This window comes from Platalea leucorodia (genome assembly GCF_965183815.1).
Source record: "Platalea leucorodia genome assembly, chromosome: 7".
Lineage (NCBI taxonomy): Eukaryota > Metazoa > Chordata > Aves > Pelecaniformes > Threskiornithidae > Platalea > Platalea leucorodia.
In genome coordinates, this window is record NC_138829.1 from 44,508,265 (window position 1) to 44,533,263 (window position 24,999).

Genomic DNA, 24,999 nt, shown 5'->3' on the forward strand with positions numbered 1-24,999 from the left:
TAGGGACGGGGTTCGTGCTGGGGCTGCCGGACCTGTTGCCAGCCGGGCGCTGCCAACCTGCGATGGGTGGGAAGGCGCAGGCTGATACCCGCGGGTGCTGCTGCTGCCCCCAGGCATGGCCCCGCTCGGGGGAGACCCTTGCAAGCGGCCCTGTGCGTCCAGCCCCTTGCCCTGGGCTGCTGCCTGCCCGCTCCTCCAGCCGGCCCCGGGCCTGGGGGGGACCCCGGCCAGCCCCCCGCACCGGGGCTCTGGGGCTGCTGCCGCCACCTGCGGCACATCTGCCCGGGGGGGCGCTGCCTCCAGCTGCGGGCACAGCTGGGGAGGGGGGCGATCCAGCTGCGGGCACATCTGCCCCGCCGGGGCCGGCGTTTCCCAGGGCCCGGGCGGTGCGGCTGGGGACGGGGTGCGGGGTGCCGCCTCCAGCTGCGGCCGCATCTGTCCTGCAGCTGCCGCCGGGGGCCGCGGGAAGGAGCCCCCGGGCTGCGCCCCCCGCTCCCCCCCCGGCGGCAGGTATGTCCCTCCCCGCCGGCACCGCCAGCATCCCCCTCCCTCCATCCCTCCTTCCCTGCCTCCTTCCCTGCCTCCCTCCCTCCCGCCCGCCCTCCGCCTGCATGGAGAGAGCCACAGAATGGCGGAGCGAGAGAAAGGAGCCGCATCCCCGCCCGCCTCCTCCCCCTTCCTGGGGCTGCACCTCGCCTCGCCCCCCAATTTCAGGTACTGGCCGCCCCCCCCCCCCCGGATCCCCGCGGGGCTGCCCCTGCCCCCCGCCCCGGGCAGCGCTCCCCATCTGCTGCAGCCCCCGCCCCGCACCGCCGGGCCCCCGCCTCGTCCAGCGCTGCTGCCTCCTCCCCGCGCATCCCTTCGCCCCCCACCCACCCCACCCGTCCCTTCAGCCCCCCACCCCAGACACTGCTGAACCCCCACCCCATACACACCAGCCCCCCCATCGCTGCTTCAGCCCACCCACCCCATATGTTCCTTCAGCCCCCCTCAAGTCCATGTTGGCCCTCACCCCATTTCAGGTCCTGGCAGGCCCCTGCTTGGCCCCATGTCCCCTTCCAACCTGCCCAGCCTCCTTACCTGTCTTATCTCCTCTTCAAACACCTCTTCCTCACAAAAAAAAAAAAAAAGCTTCATCTCTTTCTCCACCCCTAGGAAAGCCTTTTTCTAGCCCTTTCCTAGAAATCCCAGGTGCTCCCGCTTCCTTCCCACCCCTGTGAAACAGGAACCCCAAGTGAGAGGGTGGGAGAGTGCCAGAATTGATCCTCTCGGCAATACCAAGTGCTCCCATCGATTTGGGATGCAGGGGGCTGTCTCTCCTCCGAAACCCAGCGAGGCTGCTCACAGGGACTTCCGATGGCACCAGCCAGGCCAGAGATGGCTGGAGGTGCTGATCTGCAGGGGCCGGGGGCTTTGGACCCTCCGGTGCCTCCCGAGGGCAGCTCTGGGATGGGGATGCGCTGGGCAGGTAAGGGAGCTCTGCCACTGCCCTCGGGTGCGGTGCCCGGCGTTGCTTGCTTGTCATCCGGGGGAGGCTCGATGCTTCTGGCGGCTGTGCCATCGTCAGCCATTGCTCTCTGCTTGCTTCTGGCACCGAGGGGTGCTGCGGGGGAGCTGGCTGAGAAGGGGGATCAGTAGCGGCTGCTTTGTGTGGTGAGATTTTGGGGAGGGAGAGGAGGGGCTGGTCCACGCTTGGGGCCACGGCTGAGCTCATGCCTGCCTCTGGCAGGCCGCAGCCCCCAAGGCTTGGGGGCCAGCGGGCCCCTGCGAGGAAGCAGGCAGGTGCAGTTGAGCTGTGGTGGTGGTCAGGCAATTTACCCCTGAAGGGCTCCTCTGCTCCTGGAGCCCCTTTGCCGAGTGGCTCCAGGGCTTCGGCAGCCGCCTCCTATTGCAGCGCTGCCTGTGAGAGCTGCTGGGAGCTGTTGCAACATGGCTGGGTAAACCCTGCAAATCAAGCAATTAAATGCTGCCTCTGGAAATGTCCACCATAGAGAAGGGGCTTGGCCACTGAGCCAGGGGCTGGAGGCTGAGTTGCCAAGCAGCTCTGGGCTGATGAGAGGGTCGGGCTCGCCACACGGCACTGTCCTGGATGCAGCGGCTGTTCCCTCGACACCCTCCTGCTCCCCAGCAAGTGGTGACACCCCGGGAGGGAGAACGAGGGGCTGCTTCTTGCTGTGCCTCAGACCTTCGGAAAGGGAGCCCGGCGCCCTGGCAGCCTGCCCCGGGGAAGAACCGACCTCCGTGGGGGAGGCCGTGCAGCCATGTGGAGAGCTGGCAAGTTGGGGCAGGAGTGTGAGATCTTCCCTGGGCGCTGAGCTCGGTGTGTGAGATGATACGAAGTGGAAGGAGATGCCAGTGATGTCCCTGAGCCTGGGGCAGGGTCTGGCAGACCAGAGGTGACACTGCAGTGGGGAGCGGTGTGCAAGGAGGGACCTCTGCTTGTGCAATATTTGTGAGCTGGGTTACATGACACAGCTTGGGTTGTGCCTGTCCCAGGTCCTGCATCCCCACCGTGGGGGCTCAGCGAGGGGCCATCCCCCATAGCCGAGCTGGAGCCGGCAACAACGAGCATGGTTTAGGGTGAGGGATCAGCTTGTGGCTGGCGGTGAGGTCCTGGGTGACCCCTGCCCTCTCTCCCAGCTTGCTGCTTGCAGGATGAGGTATTTCAGCTTTTTTGCCCTCTGGTACGTGCGCCTGCTCTTCCAGCTCCCTGAGCAGTCCAAGCATTAGGTGATTGGGTGGCTTGAATCAAGAGAGGACTTGGTTCTGGCCAGCAAGTGGCCCGATGGGCTGGGGTCTGAAGCTCTGGTGGCCAGAGATGACGGTCTGGCAGGTCCTCATTGCTGGTGATGGTTTGGTGTTGTCTGACAAGAGGTGGGAGGAGAAGGATGGTGAGGTGAGCCCTCCTTTAGCCAGGAGGCCCTCCAGAGGTGGCTGCTCACCACGACAAGAACAGCAGCATTTTAGGAAACAACAATAAAAAAGTTCTTCTCACTCAGCCTCCCTGTTGTCCTTAAGCCTCTCAAAGCCCTGTGGTCGGGGCTGCGCCCCGCTGGGGCTCCTTGGCACCTTCCTCTGGGACATCATGTTGCAGCTCCTCACCCTGCCAAGAAGCTTTGCCAGTGCTTCGGGCCAAGCTTTCCTGCAAGGGGCTCTCAGGGGCCTCTCCGGGGGTGGGGGGTCCCTCTGCCCAGTATAAGAGGTGCAGGGAGGGCTGGCACAACTGGGGCGCAGCTGGGTACCTGCCCCGCTGCCCACTGGAGCACGGCTCTGATGTAGCTGGGACCTGGGGGGGGGGGAGGTGTCAGCAACCGATCTCCTCTATCTCCTTCTGGTTTCTGCAATCCACCTTGCTGCTGGGGCAGGAAGGCTCCTAGGGAAGGAAACCCTTAGGGAGTTATTTACATGGGTCAGGAGAGCAGGGGAAACTACCCTGCTCCTCGGGGAGCCCTCTGGGAGCCATGCCATTGCTGGGGCCTCAGGAAGGGAGGAGGTCTCCAGGGGAAGGACACCTCTCCATCTCCTCGGGAAGTTCAAGGAAGCACCTTCAAGCTGAGGCAAAAATCAGTCCCAGCACTATGGGTTGTTTTATGTGTCTGCCGTGCTCATCTGGAGCTGTCGGAGAAGCCTGTTTGGAGGCAATGAGCTGGGCGTCGGAGTGGGGCTACCTGTCTTCTTGCGAGGGGAGACGAAAGGGCTGTCTTCTTCTGATGGAGAGAGAGAGGAGCCTTCTCCTCAGTTCAAATAAGAGAGTCATTTGGCCAGCCAAATCTAGGATGTTTCTTTCCTGCTGATACTGGTTACAGGACTTCCACACAACGCTGCCTGGGAGCAGAGCACCGGAGTACGGCCTGGCCAGCCTGGGAAATCCTGCGCAGCAGCAGCGGGCTGGGGAGGTGATGCTGGAAATCCCCTTTTCCCTGGCAGGGGATGGAGTGGAGGGAGGCGCAGCAGCCAGGCTTGGTTATAAGGCTGTTATTAGGACTGCGATCAAGCCGCTCCTGCTAAGGGCAGGTACCGGCTGCCTCCGCTCACACACAGACACGTGCTCCCTCGCTCGCAGTTCCCAGGTGTCCTGAGTATATAGGTTCTTGTGCATTCCACAGGTCTGCCAGCCTCCGGGAGCCTCTCGGCACATCCCTCAGGAGAGCACCCGTAACCTCTGCAGACTCAGGGCTCACCCACCGTCACGGCCGAGGGGCAACCTCCCACGTACCTGTGACGCCGTGGTGCCCGCCTGCAGCGGCACGTCAGTGGCACCCGTGCCTCTGCTGCTGCCTCTGGGGAGGGAAGTTGGCCAAAATACCCGTGTAGGTCCTGCTCAGACTTTTACTGCCAATGATGGAGCTGAGGGGAGTCAGAGCTGTTTCGTTTTGCTGGTATTTTTAGCCTCTTTGAGAAGCAAGAGAGAAAGGCAGGGGTGTTTCCAGCACAGGGAGCGGGGGGGGGGGATAATGGAGAGCCTTCCTTGTATCTCCTAAGAAGTCCTGGAGCATCCATGTGAGAGCAGAAAAGGGTGGGAGTAATACAGAGACAGAGATTTCTTTATTCATCGCATTAAGCGAGGAGGTTTCGAGCAGACGAGGTGCCTCCAGGCAGAGCTGATAGGGAAGATGGAGCCCTGGATACTGTTATCGAGGAACTGAGAGACAACGAACACAGTATCATGAGTGACATTTGCCGGTGGCATGGCACTGGCGCAGTGACAAGTTAGCTCAGCAGAGTGGTCCAGGCCACCCAGCGAGCTGGACTCCTGCGAACATCACCCACCTTAACCCAGCCAGGGGCGAAGCTGGGTCCCAAGGACCTGGCAGTGCTGGTCAGGCTGGTGGGAGATGCACCCATCACGCCCAGCCCCTGGGCTGGGGGGCCAAGGAGAGCTCCTGGGGTGGGTGCCAGCGTGGGGCAGGAGAGCAGTGCTGCAATGGGCGGCAGTGGGGCACGACCCCGCTGGGTGCCAGAGCAGCGTATGTGCAGCTGGTGGGGAGGGGGGTCCCCCATTCCCATCTCGAAATTGGGGTGGGCGCCTCTTTCCCAGAGCTGCTTTGGCTCCATCCGATGGGGCAACGGGTGGATGGCTCCACAGAGGCTCAGGGTGTGCGGCACGCCGGCGGGCAGTGAGTGGCTCCAAGAGGCATGGGAGTGATGGAGGATTATCTGAGGCCCCTACGCCAACATTTTGTCAGCAACACCTGGCAGCCCCTCCTGGGAAAGGCTCCTATTTCCTTCGGCAGCAGAAGAGGGGTGGGAGCTGGCAGAGCAGCTCACCAGGTATTTTTCTGGCTCTTAACAGGGGTTAGAGGTTGGGGAAGCTCAGAGATGGCCCTGCCTGAGGCGGGAGTGGGGCTGGGGGTTAGGTGGGGGCAGACAGGGAAAGGGCAACACTCCTGGCACTGCTCTGCGCTGGCTGGGCTTGCCCCTTGGCAAAGGTGCTCGTCTTGCTTCCCTCCACTCGGGGAATGCGGCCGGCTGCGATGCTGGTCCTGCTGTGCTGGAAGTGCTCCGGCCTTTGCGTCGGTGAGCCGGCCCCGCTCTACCTGGCGAGAAGCCGGACAAGTGCTCCCGTCTCCTGCAGGAAGGGATCCCATCGCTGCGGCGGGGCAGAGAGGGGCAGAGCCCCTTGTCCCTGGCTCGGCCAGTGATGCTGCAAGGGCAGGAGGAGGAGGAGGCTGGGTGGCGCAGGCATCTGTGCCGGGGTAAGCAGATCCCCTGTGCCCGCTGCGGGTGGTGGGGAGCAGGCGCTGGAGCAGGACCAGGAGCCGGGCTGGCTGGCTGGCAGGCGGAAGCAGTCAGCATCCCCGGCAGAGTGCAGGGACTTGGCACTGGCTCAGCTGGGGAGGTTATTTTTTTTTTTTTTCCCCTCCAGGACAGCTGATTCCATCTATTTTTAATGAGCTTCCCCAGGTTGCGCAGTGAGGAGACAGAGCAGCGCCGGCAGCCACAGACTGCGCCGGGGCAGGCAAAGGGACAGCGGGTGCCTGGGGCTCGGCTGTCACCTCCCTCACTCCTCCTCGACCCAGCCCTGGGGATCTTCTTTGGGGTGGGAGCGTGTCCCCCAGGGAAGGGGGGTCCTTCTCAATGCAGCTGCCCTTGAAAATGGAGTCGAGCACCGAGGAGGACTGCTGGCTGGAAGATCAGTGGGAGAAATGGTAGGGGACCTGCCGGGCCTCGGGGAGGGGGGGCTGTCCCCACGGGTGGGCACAGGGACGAGGGGCAACTCCTTGCCCCTGGGCACATTGCCCTTCTCTGCGAGCGATGGCCACAGGAGAGGAGCAAACTTGGCACCCAGTTGAGCCCAAAGTTTTCCTGGCTGCGCAGGGATCTGCGTGGCAGCCGGGCGCCAGAGCAGCAAAGGTGGCTGGCCGCATCTTGCCGTGCACCAGCTTCTGCATTGTCTCCCCGTCCCTGAGAGCATGGGTAGGGCTGGCTGTCCTCATCCCGGAGCGGGGGACACTGCCACCCACCCCAGCCGCTCCCGCAGAGCCGGGGAGCCCCTGCGAGCCCCTCAGCAACATTGAGCCTCTTGCCAGGACCCCGCGGCACCCGCTGCACTCCTGCGCCAGGGCGAGTGAGGCCCCGAGCATTAGCAGCTGATGGTGTCCCACCCTGGTGACCCGCGTAACCAGAGAAGAAATCGATTTGTGCTTTGAAGGCTCATCATGAGCCTCCTGCTCTGGGTTCCTTCCCTCCCATGGGCAGCAGCAGGAGATGGACGGGGGAGGGGGTGTCCGGACTCCCCACCCTGTGCTGGAGGCTGTGTCCCTGCCCCCCAACCCTTCTCCTTCCTTCCCCGCCGGACCGGCCAAGCTGGAGAGGGGTGCTGGGCTCGGCGTGGTGCTTCCACCCCAGCATCCCCCAGCCCCAGGAGCTGGGAGCATATGGAAACAGCAGCACACAAAGCAGCGCCCGTGTCCGCTCCAGGCAAACTCGGGGGGCTGAGTTGGTTGGCAGAGGACTTCCGAGCAGGGCTTTTTTATTTACCCCCATGGTAATGAATAAGCGAGAGGAGCATTGCGGTACCACCACTGAGAAATGTTTTAATGCACAGAAGCCAGGAGCGCCTCGCTGTCCCCCTGGGGATGCAAGCAAGCACGCCAGGAGCCCACTCATCAGCACGTTTCCAGCCACTAAAAGGATATCTCTGTAAACTTTTTAAAGGGGTGTAATGAGCCTGTGGGGCTGACAGCCTTAAGGGGCCCCCGAGGCCACACAGTCGGGCTTGGCAGGGCGGGCTGGGCAGCACCTATAGCCGTGGGGATGCCCGCAGTCACCCCGGGCAGTGATTTTGGCACAGAGGGAAATTGCTGCCCTCTCTTACTGCAGACACCTGGGCTGGGTCATCCCTCCCAGCTGTGGCTCAGGGGCTGGTTGTGCCATCGTCTGCGGGTTTGCAGTGCTTGCAAGGTCTGTGGGTCTTGCTGTGGTCACCGGTCCCAGCGGGTCCCCATAGTCCAGCTGTGCCCTGCCAGGACCCCAGCCCTTCCCCTCCCTGTAACCCTGGCCTTTGCCCTGCTGGGTGCCTGTGCCCAGCTGGAAGAACACCAGAGCCTCCCTGGGATGGTGGGAGCCGAACCTCCTGGGAACACCTGCCTGTGCCATCTGTCCTGTTCTCTCCCAACCTGCATGTCCCTGCTGGCTTCAGTCAGGCAGGGGCTGTTTTGGGGCACACTCCTTCTGCCCTCCCACAGTCATGTGGGACCATGCCAAGCCCAGCTGTTTGGTGGGGACAGACCCATCCCCTCCAGAAGGAGCCCCCTTCCCAGTCTTTCTGCCCAGTAAAGACTGGGAGATCCTCTCCCGGGGCGGGCAGTGCTGCTCACTGCTCCTGCCTGCTGCCTGCACAGGGGGTGACCACCCCGTCTCTGCTCCCTCCAGGCTCACCCACGACATCAGCCTCGAGGAGTTTGAGGATGAAGACCTCTCCGAGATCACTGATGAGTGTGGAATCAGCCTGCACTGCAAGGAGAGCCTGGCCACCCGGGTAAGCGCTATGGGGACGGGGAGGGGGATGGGGACAGGCAGAGCGTGTCGGTGGGGCTGGTGGGGCCAGCAGCTGCTGTGCAGGACCACCAGATCCCCAGGCCAGTGATGCTTCCTTAATGTACCCATTGCCACGACCCCAATCCCCTCTGCTCGGCAGTGCCCTCTCCTCGCCACGGCACAGCACAGACCCTTTCTGACCCAGCCAAACCCAGGGGTCAAAAAAGCATCTCAAAGCTGGTGCCTTTTGGTCCCGACTGCACTGGAGGGGTTTGAGTTCATTCCTCAGGGATGAGCCTAAGGCTTTGGGCGTGACTGGGGGCATGCCCCCAATTTGAGCGGGATGGCCAGCGAGCCTCTGGCACCTGATCAGCATCCTTGGGAAGCAAGGACACATGCAAGGTGGCACTGAAGGTCCTGCACAGGCTGTGCCTCCTGCCCCCATGTGCATCCTTGGATGTGCAGGTGCAGCTGGGCTGGCACAGTGAGAGCCCTCCTCCACCCAGCCGAGTCGTCACTTCTGGCTGCCTTTAGCAGGAGCCGTCCTCAGGTGTTTCGGAAGCAGGAGACCTGACATGCCAGGGAAACGGGGATGGAGAAAGCAGCTCCAACCCCAGCAGGCAGCAGGTGAAATAAATAAAAATGGGAGCTGTGAAGCCTGTGCAGATCCTGCAGGCGGATCTCCCATCCACCTTAAGCACGCCAGGGCATGCTGTGGAGACCCCAACAGGGTTTACACCACTATATCTGAACTGCTCAAGAAGGCCATGGGGGCAGAAATGTGGAGATAAACTGAGAATTACACTGGATTTGAAAATATGCAGGGATTCTGTGTTTTGCTAATGTGGTTCATGCTAAAGGGATGCAAATGCTGGAGGAGCAACCAAATGGTTTGAGAATCATTTTGTCCCTCAGGAGAAATATTTCCTCTGCAAAACTGATGAAGACCCAGCAAGGAGGGGAAAGGCAGAGGAATTTCTCGCAGATTTAAAATCTGAAAGTGAATTTGTGGTGTTGGGAGTCCCTCATTGCAGGCAGAAGGGTACAGGCAGACCTCAACCCTAGGAGGTGAAGGTGTCCTGCTGTGCTCTCTGGTCTAATTCAGGACCTTCCCAGCAGAAATTCAGCTGCTCCCAGAGATGGGGCTGCTGCTCCACATCTCTGCTCTGGCTGCAGCCTCCTGCTGCTCCAGGGAAGGAGGGGGAGAGCCTGGGCTCGTGGGCTGTGTACGCTGAAGGAAAGAGGGATAATGCTGGAGGCAAGACCAGAGGCAAACCCGGTGCTGGGTGTCCATGAGGGCACAGTCGCAGCAAGGGCAGGGCATCAGGAAGATCCTCCTGCCTGCAATAGGTGAGGCAGGCAGGGCCTGTGGGTGCGTTGCTGGATGCTTCCCATTACCTGTCCCAGTTCTCCACTGCTGATATAGCACCACTGGGCTCTTAGGACAGGATTTCTTTTTTCTTTACGGACTGCCAGCCCTTGGCTGAGGTTTGGCAGGGAGGGTAAGGGGTGGGGGAGGACTTGCAGCTCAACTGCTGCAGGCCTTCCTTACGGGTGAGGAAAAATAGACTGTTTTGCCCATTTAAAACAGTTTACTGCGATGCAGAGACCTGACCCTCGGCAGAGGGTTTGCTCGGGCTCCAGCAGCGAGCCCCATGGGACGGCTCGGAGCTGCTTTGCACAAATGCCCAGGTGCACTGAGAGTCTCCTGGGGTGGAAGGGGGATGCGAGGCTGCCCCCGGCGAAGCAATGAGCTATTCATAAACACAGCAGTGGAAGAAGCCTACCACGCTCAGAAAAAATGCCTGCTAAAAATATGTCCAAATGGGACGCGGAGGATTGCCCGAGGAGCAGAACCGAAAGCGGTGACAGCAATGGTGGCAAGAGGGGCTTTTCAATCCCAAATAGCGAAGGCGAGAGCCAGGGAGCTTTCCAACTCAATTGCCATCCAGAGTGAGCTCAGGGCGCGGGCTTGCAGGATCTGCCTGATGGAAGCAGCCAGGCCCAGAGGGAGCAGCTTGGCCGGGTCTCTGCGCAGTGCGGGGGCCAGCAAATCAGTAATGACCCGCGGCCGGCATCAGCCAGCTAATTGCATCACGTGGGGACGGCTGGCTTGGCAAGTCAGCCCAACGCCGGGGCTGGGGGGGCCCCGCGCTGATGCCCTGCCTGCGTCGAGCTCCTGTGTCGGTGCCGCAGAGCACCCATGGTACGTAGGAGGGAGGGTTGGCCCCGGTCGCACCGTAGCACCGGGCAGCTGGTGAAAGCCCAGTGACAGAGCAAGGGATGTGGGGCGAGGGCGAGCTGCCAGCTTGCCAAATCACACCAGAGCAGAGAGCAATGGGGAAGGCAGAAAAGAGGCTCTGGGGAGCACGGTGAGCCGCGGGGCTGGCGGCATCCCGCCGCTCCGAGCTTCCCGGCCCAGAGGTGAGTCTCCGGAGAGATGGGCAGGCACAGTAACTGCCCCGGCGGCGAGCAGGAAAGCACCAGGACGGAGCAAGGGGACAAACCCTGTCGGAGGGCTGGGAAGGAGGCTACTAGATGGGGATGGCCGGTGACCTTGGCAAGGCAGGGGGTCTGGGCAGAGCTGCTTGGTGGCAAAGCCCCGTGGCAGGAACAGGCAGCTGATGTGGAGTTCAACACCCAAACAGAGGTGGGGTTTGGGGGTTTTTTCAGTCCTGGAAAAACAAAGATGACTTCATCATCAGCTATTTTAGCAGCTTGCCAGAAATAGTGGCTTAGACACACAGAAACTGCAAGGAGGCGTAGACTGATGTTTGTGCAAGAGGGAACTCTATACGACGATAAGGACTGCACCTCATGGACGGGAGACCATGTACTAAGAATGAGGAATATTCCCAAACGCAGCGGAAACACCCCTTAATTTCCACAAGAAGTCCTGGGTGAATGAAAACCGGGAGCGAAGCGAGGGGTGGGCTGGGGCAAGCGCTCAGCGGAGGAGCAGAGCTGCCTTTAGGGCAGGAGGCTGGCTGGGGAGGAGCGGGGGCCGCCGGGGCGAGGGACGCCACCCCCGCCTCGCAAATGGCAGCCGGCTCCAGCTCGGGCGCGTTGAGAGAGACGGTTGCAACAGAAGCGTCAGGCCTGTGCTTCAGGTTTGGCCTCCGTTTGCTGGCTTGGAAATCTGGGGTGACTGTCCCTGGCTTCAGCAAGATGGATCCCAGCAAACAACCAGGCTGTGGTTAATAAAGGCTCGGTGCCTCATCTGTATTCCAGGAGCTGCGGGAAAAGGTTAATGCAGGAATGAAAAAAAAGAAAAAAATAAGAAATACCCTTCTTGGAAATACCTGCGAGCATGAGAACAAGTGCCCAAACAAAAAGAACCGATATAGGGCTGTGCTGAGCCTTCATGGTCTGCATGAAAAGGCCTGAACCAGCCATGAAGATACAGATATGTGGAGGAAAAAAACAAAACACCACTGACGCAGCGTGCCGCTGGCAGCAGCCGCCCCCGGAAGACCAGCGGGACCCACTGCAAAGGGGGAAGCAGCTGCCAGCAGCCGGCCGACCTGCTGATCCCGGGACCAGCAGGGAGCCGGCTGCACGGGCTGGGAGCAAACGATACAGCAGCAAGGCGGCTGCTTACTCCGGGCGGCTTTTCAAAGGCTGTCCCATGCAGCCGCCTCCGTGATCCATCGCCAGCTGTGGCTGCGCCAGGCTGGGGGCAGAGAGGCTTCTCCTGGCACTTTGAAGCCGGGAGGAAAGCAGTCACAGCCGGGTAGTAGGGAGAGGGGACACAGTTGTCCCCTCTGCTCAGCAAGTCCCCCATGCTCATAAAATGCTTTTCCCAGCTGAAGGTTTTGTCACTCCTCCGATGGGGAAGGCTGCGGAGGTGGAGGAGCTGGGAAGAGCCTTTCGCCTGCTCAACCACAGGGCGTAGGGACCAGGGTCACTCAAGCGACACCTTGCGTATCACCCTGCTCCCCGCAAGAGCCTTTCATTCCTAGGGAAGCGAGCAGCATCCGTCCCTTCCTGGGGTCAGCAGCAGCCCCCACGCAGGCGGTTCCCCTGGCTAGACCGGTGCTCCCAGGGGTGCTCTCAGCACCCCGCAATTGCAGCAGGGCTCGAGCTGCTCCGGCTCCCCTGGGGCCCATGGATCACAGCATCAGGACCATCAGACACTGGTTGCTGGACACTGGGACTTCTTGCCATTGGGACGGCACCGTGCGGGTGGGAGGTGGCAGCAGCAGGAGCACACCAGCAGCGTGGCCATCCCAGGGACAGATCCGTGATGGAGGTGTGAGCCTCCCCGTGACTGCATCGGGGTCCAGGTGTGCATCTTGTGTACAACCTGCCGCAGGATTCGGGCACTGGTACTGGTCTCCCACACAGCCTAATCTCTCCCACGGGCTGAAGGGAGTTTGGGAAGTCGCCTCACCGTTGCATACTCAGGCTGGCCTTAGGTTACATGAACTTCTTCCTAGAGGGCTCCCGGGGCAGCCTGTTCTGGTGGGGCAGTGTCCTTCCAGTCAAAAAGGCTTCCCAACATCTAGTCCCTGCCGTCGCTTTGCAGATCACCGCAGGTCCCACTCAGGTGGCAAGGTGATCTATTGCTGCATGGTTTCAAAATCACTTTGTTGTGCTACAGTCCATTAATAAGTACCTGCAGTGGTTGTAGCTTCCTCCTAGCTATTGAACCTGGAATGGTGCATCCCTCCTAGGGTACACTTTTCTTCAAAACAGGTGGTGTTTTGCTTTTCTGCATCCCCTTCTGGGACTTCCCCTCCTCTGTGAGTTTTCCGAGTGATCGCTACAGCTACAGGATTACTGAGGCAGCATCATTAGCAGTCTAGGTTGAACGTCACCAGCTAACTTGAACACACCTACCTTAGCTGCGTACGATCTATTTAGTCGGCATTTTGTCCCCGTTCTTTTCCTTTGCTTCTGTTTCCTTGTTAAAATCCATGTCATTTGCCACAAGCAACTGGTAGGATCTGCCATAGAAACACAGAACTTGTTGTATGAAGGCTAACATTAAAAACAAGGGAGTTAAAGCGTTGAGAGGACAGGTTTTGGTGGCAGTGCTCCAGTGCTCCCTGTGCCTGCCAGGACTGCAGCAGGGACACTGGGGTGAAATGGCCCCCGTGAGAGGGGTCGTACTGTGCCTGCAGCAGGCAGAGCCCTGCCTGTGCTGGCTTTAGTCCAACAGTTTAGGAGCTGGTAGCAGTGAGAGCTCTTGGAGGGGCTGCCAGAGCTGCTGGGGCTGTTTCTTCTCCCACAGCTCAAGGGGCATCCTCTGTGCAGCCGGAGACACGGATAGCATCCGCTGCAAAAAAATGCCTGCTGATGAGCTTTCCAGTCACCACAAACAGCTGATAACATGGGGAATTCGACTTGCTAATGCCAAGTTGCAGCCTTTATTGCTGGCTGCAGCAACCTGTGCATGTGCAAGCTCCGGTTACTGCAAGGAACGTGGCTTGAGAAGGAAACCACTGACCTTTAAACACCTGCAACCGTGGGGGGACATCGGTGGCTCTTCACCCAGCAATGCAGCCATGAGGGCGTCCGCTCCTCACAGCCCTCATGGGCCATAGTGGCCACCTTGCTCCAAGGGTGCAAGGGGAAAGAGTGGGGCTGCTCCTGGCCAGAGCACAGCCACTGCCAGCGGGTGACTGGAAAGCTAATGCCAGGCTGCCGGCTTGTCGGGCATCCCTTCTGCACGGTTTCACATCCCAATATGTGCAAATGCAAGGTGTATGAGAAGAGGCTTCTTCAAGGAGAGGAGGCCAAGGGGGATGTAACTGCTGTCCCTGGCTGCCTAACGGGCGATACAGGGAAGAAGGAGCCTCACTCCTCTCAGAGGTGTGCAGTGAAAATGTCAACCCCATAGAGAGAAAAAGTAGTAGTGGTAGTGCAGCGCTGGCACCAGTGCCCAATGCAGCGGTGGGTTCTCTGTCTGTGAGGATACTCCGGTGTGATGGGCAAGGCCCTGAGCGACCTGCTCCGGGCAGGGGTTGGACCAAACCTCCAACCAAAATGATTGCGTGCTTGTACGAGTCCCAGTGGGCAGGACAGGAACGAAGAAGGGGCACGGTCTGCCTTGGGAGGAAGAATCATAGGACAGCCCATGCGGGAAGGGACCTTGAAAGATCACCTGGCCCAACCTTTCGTGGGAAAGGGAGCCTGGATGAGATTATCTAGCACCCTGTCCAGTCGCTTCTTGAAAACCTCCAGCGATGGGGACTCTACCACGTCCCTGGGGAGGTTGTTTCAGTGAACGATTGCTCTCGCTGTAGAAAAATGTCCTTGTTACGTCGAGATGAAACCTGGGTGCGCACATTGGTGCGCTTTGCGGTGGATGTGATGGGGACACGTACCTCCAGGCACCTGCCGGGAGCGGGGGGTGGGGGGGGGCTTGTCCCGGCACCCGGGGGCGGCGGGCAAGGAGGGATGGGGAGGCGGGGAGGGGGCGCGGGGCTCCCCGGCCCCGGGAATAACACCCTGCCCCTTTAAAAGGCAGCGGCCGCCGGGTGCCGATGCGGCTGCACCGGCGCCGGCCCCCCCTCCCCGGCCCCGGCGGGAGGCGCGGCGCGGCGGCTGCCGGCCCGCCCGCCCTCCCGGTGGCCTGATCGCGGCCGCTAATCCCGGCAGGGCCATGTGAGCCGGCAGGGCGGCGGGGCCCGGGCGGCGGGCGGCGGGGAGGCCAGCCGGCTGCAGGCGGAGATGCTCCAGCTCGACCTCATCGACGCGGCGGGGGACGCGCCGGCCGAGGAGCAGACGGCGCCCGAGCCGCTGCAGAAAGACCCCCCGGCCGGGACCACGGAGGTCTACAGGCCGAAGAGACCCACAACTCTCAACCTCTTCCCGCAGGTGCCTCGCAGCCAGGTGAGGCCGGGCCGGGGGGGGCTCGGGGAGAGCGGGCCGGGGGGGCCGGGGAGGAGGAGGGATGCTCCCGCCGCCGGGGGCTTTTGTCTCGGAGGGATGAAGGGATGGAGAGAGAGAGGGAGGGAGGGATGGCGGGGCTCGGCTGGAGGGGCGGCGGGGAGAGGCTCCGCTGCCCCTCCCCGCGATGCCCTGCGGGGCGCCCGCCCCCCGCCGGGGGTCCCTGCCGCCGCCGCCCGCGTCCCCGGGCCGGGCGCAGCGCAGGCTCGGTCCCTACCGCGGGGAGCGGTCTGCGGGCCCGGGGGCACCGGGGGGACGCGGGGCCCTGCCGTGCCGCCTCCTCGCACCGCCCGCCCGGGCACCGCGTTCGGCGGGGGCGGATGGCAGGGCCTAGGGGCCGGGTGGGTCCTTCTTCCATCCCTGCCGCCGGGGCGGGGAGGGCACAGGCCAGGCCGAGGCATCAGTGGGGCAGGGCTGGGCTGTGCCGCCAGCAGAGCCTGTGGGGCAGGGGCAAGGTGGGAGCGGGGAAGGGACCCCGTGGGGATGGAGAGCGAATGAGCCATGGCGTACCGAAGGCATGAATGAGCCATCACGGGACAGGGCACCACGCCGCGGGGCTGGCGAGCCCCCGGCGGCACCGCTGGCCAACAGCTGGCTGGGCTCCAGCCCCAGGCCAGGGCAGCGCCAGCCCCGGGGCAGGGTGGTGACACTGGGTGCCCCGTGCCCAGCGGTGGGGACTCGGCGGCCTCCGCTCCTGAGCAGCAGCGCCCGGCAAAAGAAGCATTAATGTCAGCGCCCCGTGCAAAATTCAAGAGACAGACTGGCAACGCCCAAAATGGTGGCTGGGAGGATGAGGGGGTTCTGTTGTCTCACTTGCTCTCAGATTTTGCACGAGGTTTTGGATGGTTTTCCCCAACACTGCCCGCCCCGCGCAGCCTTGGGGTTGCTGTTGTCCCCAGGGCAGGTGGCATTTCAGTGCCCCGTGCCCTTGGCCCGCTGCACAGCGGCCAGAGTCCCTTTGCCCCGTCTCTCCTGCAAACTTCACGAACCCATGCAAGATGCGCGAGGCGCAGGGCTATTTTTGCCACCCTCCTGCGTTCAGCCATGCCTTCTGCCAAGTAGGAGGATTTTCGTCGTGGTGACGTTCAGCCGAGGAGCATGAAGCGAGAGGCAGGTGTCCCTGTGGGTGACAGATGGGGAGTAGTCAGAGCTGGGTGTCACCAGCCCAGCACCAGCAGCTGATGCCAGCTCTCTGCCTGAGGCCATGGGTGGGAGGAGGAGGAGGAGGAGGAAGGCACAGAGCCAGGATGGGCGCCCTCAGGGCAGCTGGCACCGGGGACAAAGGCAACAGGGCTGGGGAGGCGGGGGGGAGCCCCACTGAGCATAATGGACAAGGGGACAGCAGCAGCCTTGTCCCACCCTGTGCAGGGACCCCGAGGAGCAAGTGGCACGTGGCAGCCACATCCAGCTGGGGTGACGGGGGACAGCAGGGCCCCCCTCCCGGGCAGCCAGTCCCAACCAGTGTCCAGGGGTGGCAGCATATGGTCCCCTCGCAGGGGAATGCTGGAGGCTGTGGGGCCACAGGCATGGCCGAAGGTGAGGACATGGGGAACGGGAGGTGAGGGCTTTGCCACAGCTGGCAGTGGGAGCCCAGAGCCAGTGGGGATGGGGGCACAGAGCTAGGGCATGGCTGACCGGGGAGGGTGCTGCTGTCGGTGGCATCTAGCAAGAAGCAGGAGAAGTGCCGGAGGCAGGCTGGCTGTAAGGTGCTTGGGGTGCCTGTTTTGGATGCCTGCCTCTGGCCACAGGTAGGCAGGTGCCCCTGCCCACATGTAGTGCCCCGAGGAGAGGACAGGGTGCAGGGCATCCCTTGGGGATCGGCCCAAGATCTGCCTCCACCTGTGCCAGACCCTCCTGCACCCTCCTGGCCTGCCTGCCTCCCTCCTCCTGCAGGTGGTCAGAAGAGGGACCATAGCCATGCGTTCTCTCTTGAATGCCCAGCCAGGACACCAGGCTGCCCTCCCGTGCCTCCAGCCTCCTCGTGCTGGGCAGGGTGTGCATGGGCAGGGCACCGTCCCACCCTCTGCTCCAGCTTCCCCTTGCGGGGCTAGGAGCTGGCTTGGTGATGTCTTGGTTGCCACTGGGCTCTCTGTGAGAGTCAGCCCAGGTAGGTGGCCCGGAATGAGAGGAGCATCCCCCCCAACTTCCTAGGAGGGGAAGAAACAGCTGTTGGGACTGACTAGATTCATCCTCTAAGACCTTGTGAGTGCCCCTCTGTCGCGACTGGGTGTTACTGACCCCAGAGTGCCCTGGCCCTGCGGGATGGGTGCGCTCTGCCTGCTGCGCTGCTGCCTCCTGCCCTGGTCCAGGCAGCTGGGCTGGCTTGTGTGCTGGCCCCGTGGCACTTCGCACGCAGAGGCTGTCACTGCGGCAGCTCGCCTGGCCCGTGTCCCGGCCCATCGTGTCCCTGGGAAAGGCAAGCGGGGACGCGCCGTTATTTGCCTTGGCACACGAGGGGCTCGCGGAGGCCGTGCTGGAAGGTCGCCGAAGCCCTGTGGCAGGGGTCCCTCCCCTCCCTGTGTGAAGGCAGGGATCTGGCAGCCGTGTGACTCGGTGGAGTTTCAGGGCAAAGGCTTGCTTCGTGTTGGTGGGGAAGCAAAGTAAGTACAGGGCAGCTCCTGCGCTGCTGGTGATAGCTGCAAGCTGGCGATAAGGCCGTGAGAAAATCCAAGGAGTCCCAATGGGGCTTAGTACTTGAGCAAAAACTAATGACGTGGAAAATGCCGCTGCTGCAGCTGGGGGAGAAACACCCTTGCGAAGATGGGCAAGGAGGACTTGTCCCCCATCTGCAAGAGGGCCCTTGTTGGAGGGGGACCAGTGGCCTTCAGGACCGGGGAGGGCTCCTCTCCTAGCCCTGCAGACATGAGCCCGCTGTGGTTCCCTGTCCCCAGGTCTCACAGTGAGGCTGAGCGCACGTTCCCCTGCGCACACACGCATGTGGCACAAGCATGGCCGGCCACCCAGGGCAAGGTAGGCAGGGCACAGCACCCGAAGAAACTCATCTAAGCATGGGCAGCACGGACGGCCCGATCCTGCCTCGCCTTGCCTCTCCAGCTGATCAGGATTGACGTCTGCTAGTGGACTATATATATATATATATATATATATATATATATATATATATGAAGAAAAGTGTGTCTGCATGTATAGATACGTATGCACACATATATGTGTGTGTGCATATGTATACCCCTATATACACCCAATATGGATGACTCCAGCAGCAGATGTCAGTCTATCCAGTAGCTGGCTCCCAGCTGGGCAGCAGCGTAACCCCTGGCCCTTGGGACTTACCCCATTTAATAACATTGGGTGGTTTGAAGGTAGGTAGGAGCAAAGCATGCCTGCCCAGCCTAGGTGGGCTCCAGGCAGGCTCAGGTCTTGAATTTTTGGCTTGGGACCGTCCAGCCGTGGGCTCCCGTGTCCGAGCCTCCCCAGGGCGGACAAGTACGTCCATCCAGGCCAGGCCATCTGCCTCCCAGCTGGCTCCTTGCCTGCCATGCTTTGGCCGCCGGGCCAGCTCTCGCAGCAGCGGCATGGCAAGGTATGGGGCTGGCAGGCGGGTCCCCCCAAGCACTACGTGTCCCGGCGTGCCCAGGCGAGGGGGGAGCCGAGCAGGGCGCTGCGGACCCAGGGAGGGATGGGTGCTGCCGCCGCTGCGCCACACGCTGTTTACTGTTCAGGCTACAAGGCGGCTTTGTTCTTCTCCTCAGGACACTCTGAATAACAACTCTCTGGGGAAAAAGCACAGTTGGCAGGAGCGGGTGTCCCGGTCGTCGTCCCCTCTGAAAACGGGTGAGTTCTCAGGCTGTTGGCCAGGGGCAGCTCCTTGCACCCTTTTGTGGCTCTCAGGAGCCTGGGACAAGTGGTGCCGGAGCAGGAGGTTGGGGAAAACATCCCACATGGATGCAGGGCGCATGTCCATCTTGAGTCTGGGTGGCATCGCTGGCCACCTTCCCTGACAGGGACTATCACCCTCTGCGGGGCTGTCAATGCTGCTTTCCTCCCCCTCCAGGTGAGCAGACCCCTCCCCACGACCACGTTTGCCTGAGTGATGAGGTCAATCACCAAAACAGCACAACCTCCACCAAAGACCGGGGCACGTCCACAGAGAGCCCATGCCGGCGCACAGCGGCCACCCAGATGGCACCTGCCTGCGTTGCCTCATCCCGGCCACCCGAGAAGCACCAGGCCACCAGCAGGCCCCCACCACACGGTGCCAGCGTGGTGGTGGTGACAACGAGGGCCCCCGAGGCCCACCGGGACCGCATCCGCTACCAGACGGATGTGAGGCTGGAGGCCACAGAGGAGATCTACCTGACGCCTGTGCAGAAGAACTCGGACCCCCTGGAGACGGACAAGCCGTTCCTGTCTCAGTCCAGTGAGAACCGCATGTCCATCAGCTCCGACATCGACACCTCTGGCTATTCGGCCCTGGTGGGGAAAACCAACCCCTCCATCAGCGAGGAGGACGAGGTGCTGGACTACATGTCCTCCCCCGACAAGACGAACCTGCCCAGGGCCTCCTGCGGTGGCGGGAGCGGTGGCTGCCGGCCCAGGCACAACCTTCAGAGAGCCTCGGTGAGTTCGGACACCAGCGCCCTCTCCTACGACTCTGTCAAGTACACACTGGTGGTGGACGAGAACGTGCAGCTGGAGCTGGTCAGCCTCAAGCAGTGCTACTCGGGCTACAGCGACGAGAGCGACTCGGCCACCGTCTACGACAATTGCGTCTCCTCGCCCTACGAGTCGGCCATCGGCGAGGAGTACGAGGAGGATGCGCTGAAGCGTGACTCGGTCTGCCTCTCCGAGGACTCCACCCCGGAGGCAGACATCCACTTCTCCAAGAAGTTCCTCAACGTCTTCATGAGCGGCCGGGCGCGCTCCTCCAGTGAGTGCTGGGTGCCAGGGGGAGGTGGGCTGGTGGCTGCCTGCCCGGGCAGCCCTGCCCGTCCCTGGTACGAGGCTGAGGGCACGCTCATGGCCCCGCAGCGAGGTGGAGAGCCGCCAGCAGGCACCAGCCCCAGCTCTGCTTGCTACAGCCTGTGCCTTCGTCCTTGGTGGCCAGGGAGGGGTGGGGGGGTCTTGGAAAAGCCTTGTGACCTGCAGGTGGGGGTGGCCAGAGGTGTTTCAGGCTGCTTGTTTGGCTAGTATGGCTGTGCTGAGGGTACTGAAGGCTGGGTGGTCTCACAGTGGGACAGCATCATTTCTGGAGTGTCCCCCTCCTCCCTAAGCCTGGAGGAGCACCAGGGCTGGTGGCATGCCCCGGCAGGCACGGCTTCCCGCGGCATGGCCGGTCCCACAGTGCTGGTGACACCAGCTGTCACAGCTGTGCAGGATGGCTCAGGGAGGTCGTGGTCCCAGCGGGGACCACTGGACACCAGCGCGGCAGCTCTAGCCGTGCCTTTCTCTCGTGTGGCATCGCGCACCTTCATCTCAGCCCAGCGATCGCCCAGGGGCATCAGGAGCCTGTTTGGCTTGATGTCCATCCCTTGGTTGTGGTGCTGACCCCTCAACGCTGAGATGTCCCCCTCTGCCTTTGTCCCCAGGTGCCGAGTCCTTTGGGTTGTTCTCCTGTGTGATCAATGGGGAGGAGCAGGAGCAGACCCACCGCGCTGTCTTCAGGTGAGCTTGCATGAGCGAGCGGTGTCCCCAGCTTCTCATGGGGCAAAGCCAGTGCTGCCCTACCACCATGGTGAGGCCAGCCCAAACCCCAGTGTTTCCAGCTTTTGGGAAGCTCCAGGGACCAAACCACTGCCCATAGCTCGTGTCCTGCCCAGGACTGACATCTGCCCAGGGTGCTGCAGGGGCAAGACCTCTGAGGGCAGCCGGGACCTCTGGGGAGCAGCACGGGTGGTGCCATAGGGATACTCTTGCCTTAGGTGCCAGGGTGTTACCACCTTTTGAGCCTAAACCTGCTCAGATGCTTTACTCAGCATCTCAGGTCCCCATGGCTAATTACACCTGCCATGGTGCTGCCTGCCTGGGCCGGTGGCAGGTTTTGTGTTGCCCCCTGCCCCAGCAGTGTGCCGGTGAGAAAGCCACCAGTGCTGCTGGCTGGCCAGGTTCTAGTGCCTCCCTGCCCAGGTTTGTGCCTCGCCATGCGGATGAGCTGGAACTGGAGGTGGACGATCCTTTGCTGGTGGAGGTGCAGGCAGAAGATTATTGGTACGAAGCCTACAACATGCGGACGGGTGACCGGGGCATTTTTCCTGCCTACTATGCTATCGAAGTCACCAAGGACCCAGACCACGTAACAGGTACCGAGCCTCTGCGCGCAGCCTGCTGATGTCCCCCGTCTTGTGTCCGCCTCCTCTCTGCTGAGCAGAGCCTGGTGCTGAGCAGGGGGATGTAGGGAGGACCAAGCTGGGCACCCGGCAGGGAGTGATGGGCAGTTTCTGGTGCAATGCTGGGAGCTGGAACCCAGTGCTGTGGGAAGCCTTCCCTGGGCAGGGAAACATGCAGGGCTGGGAATATGGAGCAGGGAGGCGGATCTCGGCCCATGTTCCTGGTCACCAGAGCTGATACCTGCTGCATGCTCTCTCTTCCAGCTCTGGCCAAGAGCAGTGACTGGGTGGACCAGTTTCGGGTGAAGTTCCTTGGCTCGGTGCAGGTTCCCTATCACAAGGGCAACGACGTGCTGTGCGCGGCCATGCAGAAGGTAGTGTCCCACCCCATCCCTGGGAGCAGGAGTGCCTGCTTCTGGCAGCAGGGCAGAGCCTCAGTGGGAAAGGGGAAGGGGTGAGCCATCATCACTGCTCACGAGTGCCAGGGCTTTGTCTGTTTTCCCCCCCAGATTGCCACCACGCGCCGCCTCACTGTGCACTTTAACCCACCCTCCAGCTGCGTCCTGGAGATCAGCGTGCGTGGGGTCAAGATTGCCGTGAAAGCCGATGACTCCAAGGAGCACAGCAAGGTAGCGCCCTGTTCCCAGCTCGTCTCGTCCCTTCCCCGGCTGCTGGCTCGTGCCCCCTGTGCTACAGGTCATGTTTGCATATGAAAATGGAGGATCTCCACCCATCTAAGGGTGTGAAAAACACTATCAGCAGGGTTGTAGGCCCACCTCAGGGTCCCTCGTGCCCCACGGGCTCCCAGCTTTGGGCTGTACCGCCGGCTGATGCCCTTGCAGTTGCCAAACACATAGCTGTGCTGGGATGCTGCGAGCTGAGCCGCCCCTGGTAATCTGTCAGCTGCTCCTAAACCCTTCTGCTACTATTTTGAGTGGTGTCCTCCAGATCTGCCCTGTAATCTCTTTAGCTGGCTATGGCAGGCTGCTGATTAGTGTTCTGCATAAGTAGCCTAGCAAAGCAAGCCGAGATGCTGGGCAGAGGCAAACAAGGGCTTTGCAGCAAGCCTTTGGGAAACCTCCCCTACAGCTGGGGGTAGGACTAGTTCATGGCTGTGGATGCTGTGGCGGGGAGCTGGGCTGGGGTTTCTCCAAGTCCTGCCTGTATTTAGAGGATGCCATCAACTTGGTTGCTCTTTAAACTTATATATTCTAGCTGGGACCTTTTGAACACCCAGGCTTGAATGACTTTTAGTTCTAAGTTATCCATTCACCTTCTATCTGCTGGTATTTCTGAGAGCCTTTTTAGTGAGGGAGAAGGGCTGTGTGCACCGGGCAAACAGCAGCCTAACCCAGGGCCTCCAGGGAAGCCCCGCAGGAGCTGCTGGAGGTGGAGGCAGCTGGGGTGGGAGCCAGCCAGGCTGCCTGAAGGAGCTCCCTGTGTGCAGGTGCTTGGGGCCATCCTGAAAGTGCTGCAAGTAGCAGCCCAGGATCAGGCTCCAATTCCTTTCACTGCACAGTCCGTGTTTCCAGGGGCCAGAGACTGGCTGCCCCACAGGGTGGCAGGGAGGAACGCTTTGACAGTTCATCTCTCTCCCCCCCAGGTAAACAAGTGTAGCCATTTTTTCCAGCTGAAGAACATTTCCTTTTGTGGGTACCATCCAAAGAACAACAAGTGAGTAGCAGGGAGGTGCGGGGCGGCTCTCAATGCCAGCAGCTCGGCACGGAGGCTTTGCTGCCTTCCTGCTCCCTGGGGGCAGCACGACTGGGGCTGGGAAGGGTCCTGAGGGCTCCCCTTCCCTGTGAGCCCAGCGCTGCAGCTTCATGCAAAAGCAGCCTTTGGATGGGAATTACATCCCAGCTCTGGGCACGGGACGTGGCAGCTGGTGGCCACTAGGGTTTGGGGGTGGGGGGGGAGGTCCCAAAACCTTATGCTCAAGGGTGGGTACACCTTGGGGATGTTGGGGTACCTGTGCCTGCTTGTCTGCTGGTCCAGTCACACCTACTCTCTCTGCCCTCAGATATTTTGGGTTCATCACCAAGCATCCTGCTGACCACAGATTTGCCTGTCATGTCTTCGTCTCGGAGGAGTCCACGAAGCCACTGGCCGAGTCCGTAGGGTGAGTCCTGGCTGGGCAGGGAGGGAGGCGCTTGCTCCCAAAGGGCAGGAGGAATGAGGCAGCCAGGCTGAATCCTGCCATCTCCCTGTACGTGTGGGGCTTGGGCCTGGCCCCAGGCTGGCACCTCTTTCCTCAAGTGAGAGGCCTGGGGCGAGAGCCAGGGATACGGGCAGCGTATTCCTGACAGCACTGGAACAAATCCCAGTGCAAGGCTTTGCAGGCAAATGGCTGAAAGTCGTGTGCTGTGCAGGGGATCAGAGCAAGGATGGAGACCCTGTGGCTCTGATGGCAGCTCTGGGTGCTAACGCCGGAGGGGCTGGGGGGCTAGAGGGTCAAACTGGCCGCAGGGTAGGGAGCGAGGGTGAGAAGGGAAGTGGGGCTCTGTACATGCGTCTCGGGGAGGACGCTGCTCAGGTTTGCCCGGTGCTGTGTTGCAGGAGGGCTTTTCAGCAATTCTACAAGGAGTATGTGGAGTACACGTGCCCCACGGAGGACATCTACCTGGAGTAGGGGCTGGCACAGGCACCTCCTGCACAGCCAGGGCTGCAATCTGCCCCTTCCCCGTGTCGTGCATGGACAAGAGCTGCTTTGAGCCTGGAGAAGGAGCGGGCCCGGGGCAGGGCTCCCTGGGGCACGGAGCACCGCCTCTTTTCATGACTCCCCTTCCTTGGGCTGGGGGGGGATGGGAGGGGGGAGGGCTGGACAAATTGTGTTTATTGTACAAAATATTCTTAGTTTATTCTATTGGAGAAGCACCCGCTGGGTGCCCTGCCTGTGAGCAGCGGAGGGGTGAGCAGCAGCATGCTCCGGCCCTTTCCTGCTGCAGGCTGGGGTGACAGCATCTCCTCCTCGTGACCATGGCCCAGCTTCCCATCACATCCCTCTGGGGTGACTTTTAATGCAGTGGCAGAGTCGGACTGTCGCAGTATGAAGACGCAGCAGCTACAGCAAACAAGACCCATATGCAGGTTCATGCCTGGGGCATGGGCTTGCCTTGGGCAGGCATCGCCTCCCTGCCAGGCCCTGGGGACAAGGCTGCTGGGCAGGGATGACGGAGGAAGCCCCAGTATCTCCTCTGCCAGAGGCGTGCCAGCACCAGGCTGAGCTGAGCCAGCTCACCCCTGCCTCTGCCCCCATCACCACCCCTCTCCCCTCTTGTATCCATGCCCTGGGGAGAGAGAAAAGTCTGCCCCATACCTCCCTGCAGTAACTACACCCTTGGGAGGGGAGACTTTCTCTGCCTCTTTCCCCCTCTCCCCCCAGCTGCAGGTGCCAGAGGCAGCGGCAGGGCTGGGCCACCCCAGGGCGGTGGGGCTTAGCACCTGCGCAGAGCTGGGTCCCTGTCAGAAGCGGGGCAGGGAAGGAATAAAGCCTGCAGGGAGCCATGCAAAACACCGGGGAGGTAGAAGAGCTCTCCCGGTCCCTGCAGCCAGCGGTCTCTGTGCTTCAGCTGGATCTGCTGTGATGGCAACAACTATTAAATATGATGGTTCATGGAGCAGGACTGCCGTGCTGTTTGTGTCCCACCACAGTGGGTTTGGGCTCTGGCTCATTCCTTCCCTTGGAACCCCAAGAGGAGCTGGAGCTTCTCAGGTTTGGCCTGAGAGCCCAGTTCCAATCCCTGGAGGCCAGAGATCATCGTATGATGATCAGAAGGGACTGCTGGAGGTCATCTGCTCCAGCCCCCACCCTAAGCAGGGCTTACCCTTACACCCC

The 24,999-nt window shown here is 61.6% G+C and overlaps 1 protein-coding gene across 1 annotated transcript; it reads left to right on the forward strand.

Annotated features, from left to right (window-relative positions):
* Positions 1 to 628: 628 nt before the first annotated feature.
* Positions 629 to 23,940, forward strand: MAPK8IP1 (mitogen-activated protein kinase 8 interacting protein 1; the record flags this gene model as incomplete). Its single annotated transcript, XM_082316639.1, has 12 exons — positions 629 to 714; positions 7,876 to 7,981; positions 14,605 to 14,820; positions 18,591 to 18,672; positions 18,893 to 19,768; positions 20,427 to 20,502; positions 20,965 to 21,137; positions 21,429 to 21,538; positions 21,674 to 21,793; positions 22,768 to 22,838; positions 23,185 to 23,283; positions 23,721 to 23,940. 12 exons carry the CDS (start codon positions 629 to 631, stop codon positions 23,791 to 23,793), a joined length of 2,088 nt encoding a protein of 695 aa, XP_082172765.1. The 3' UTR covers positions 23,794 to 23,940.
* Positions 23,941 to 24,999: the final 1,059 nt, after the last annotated feature.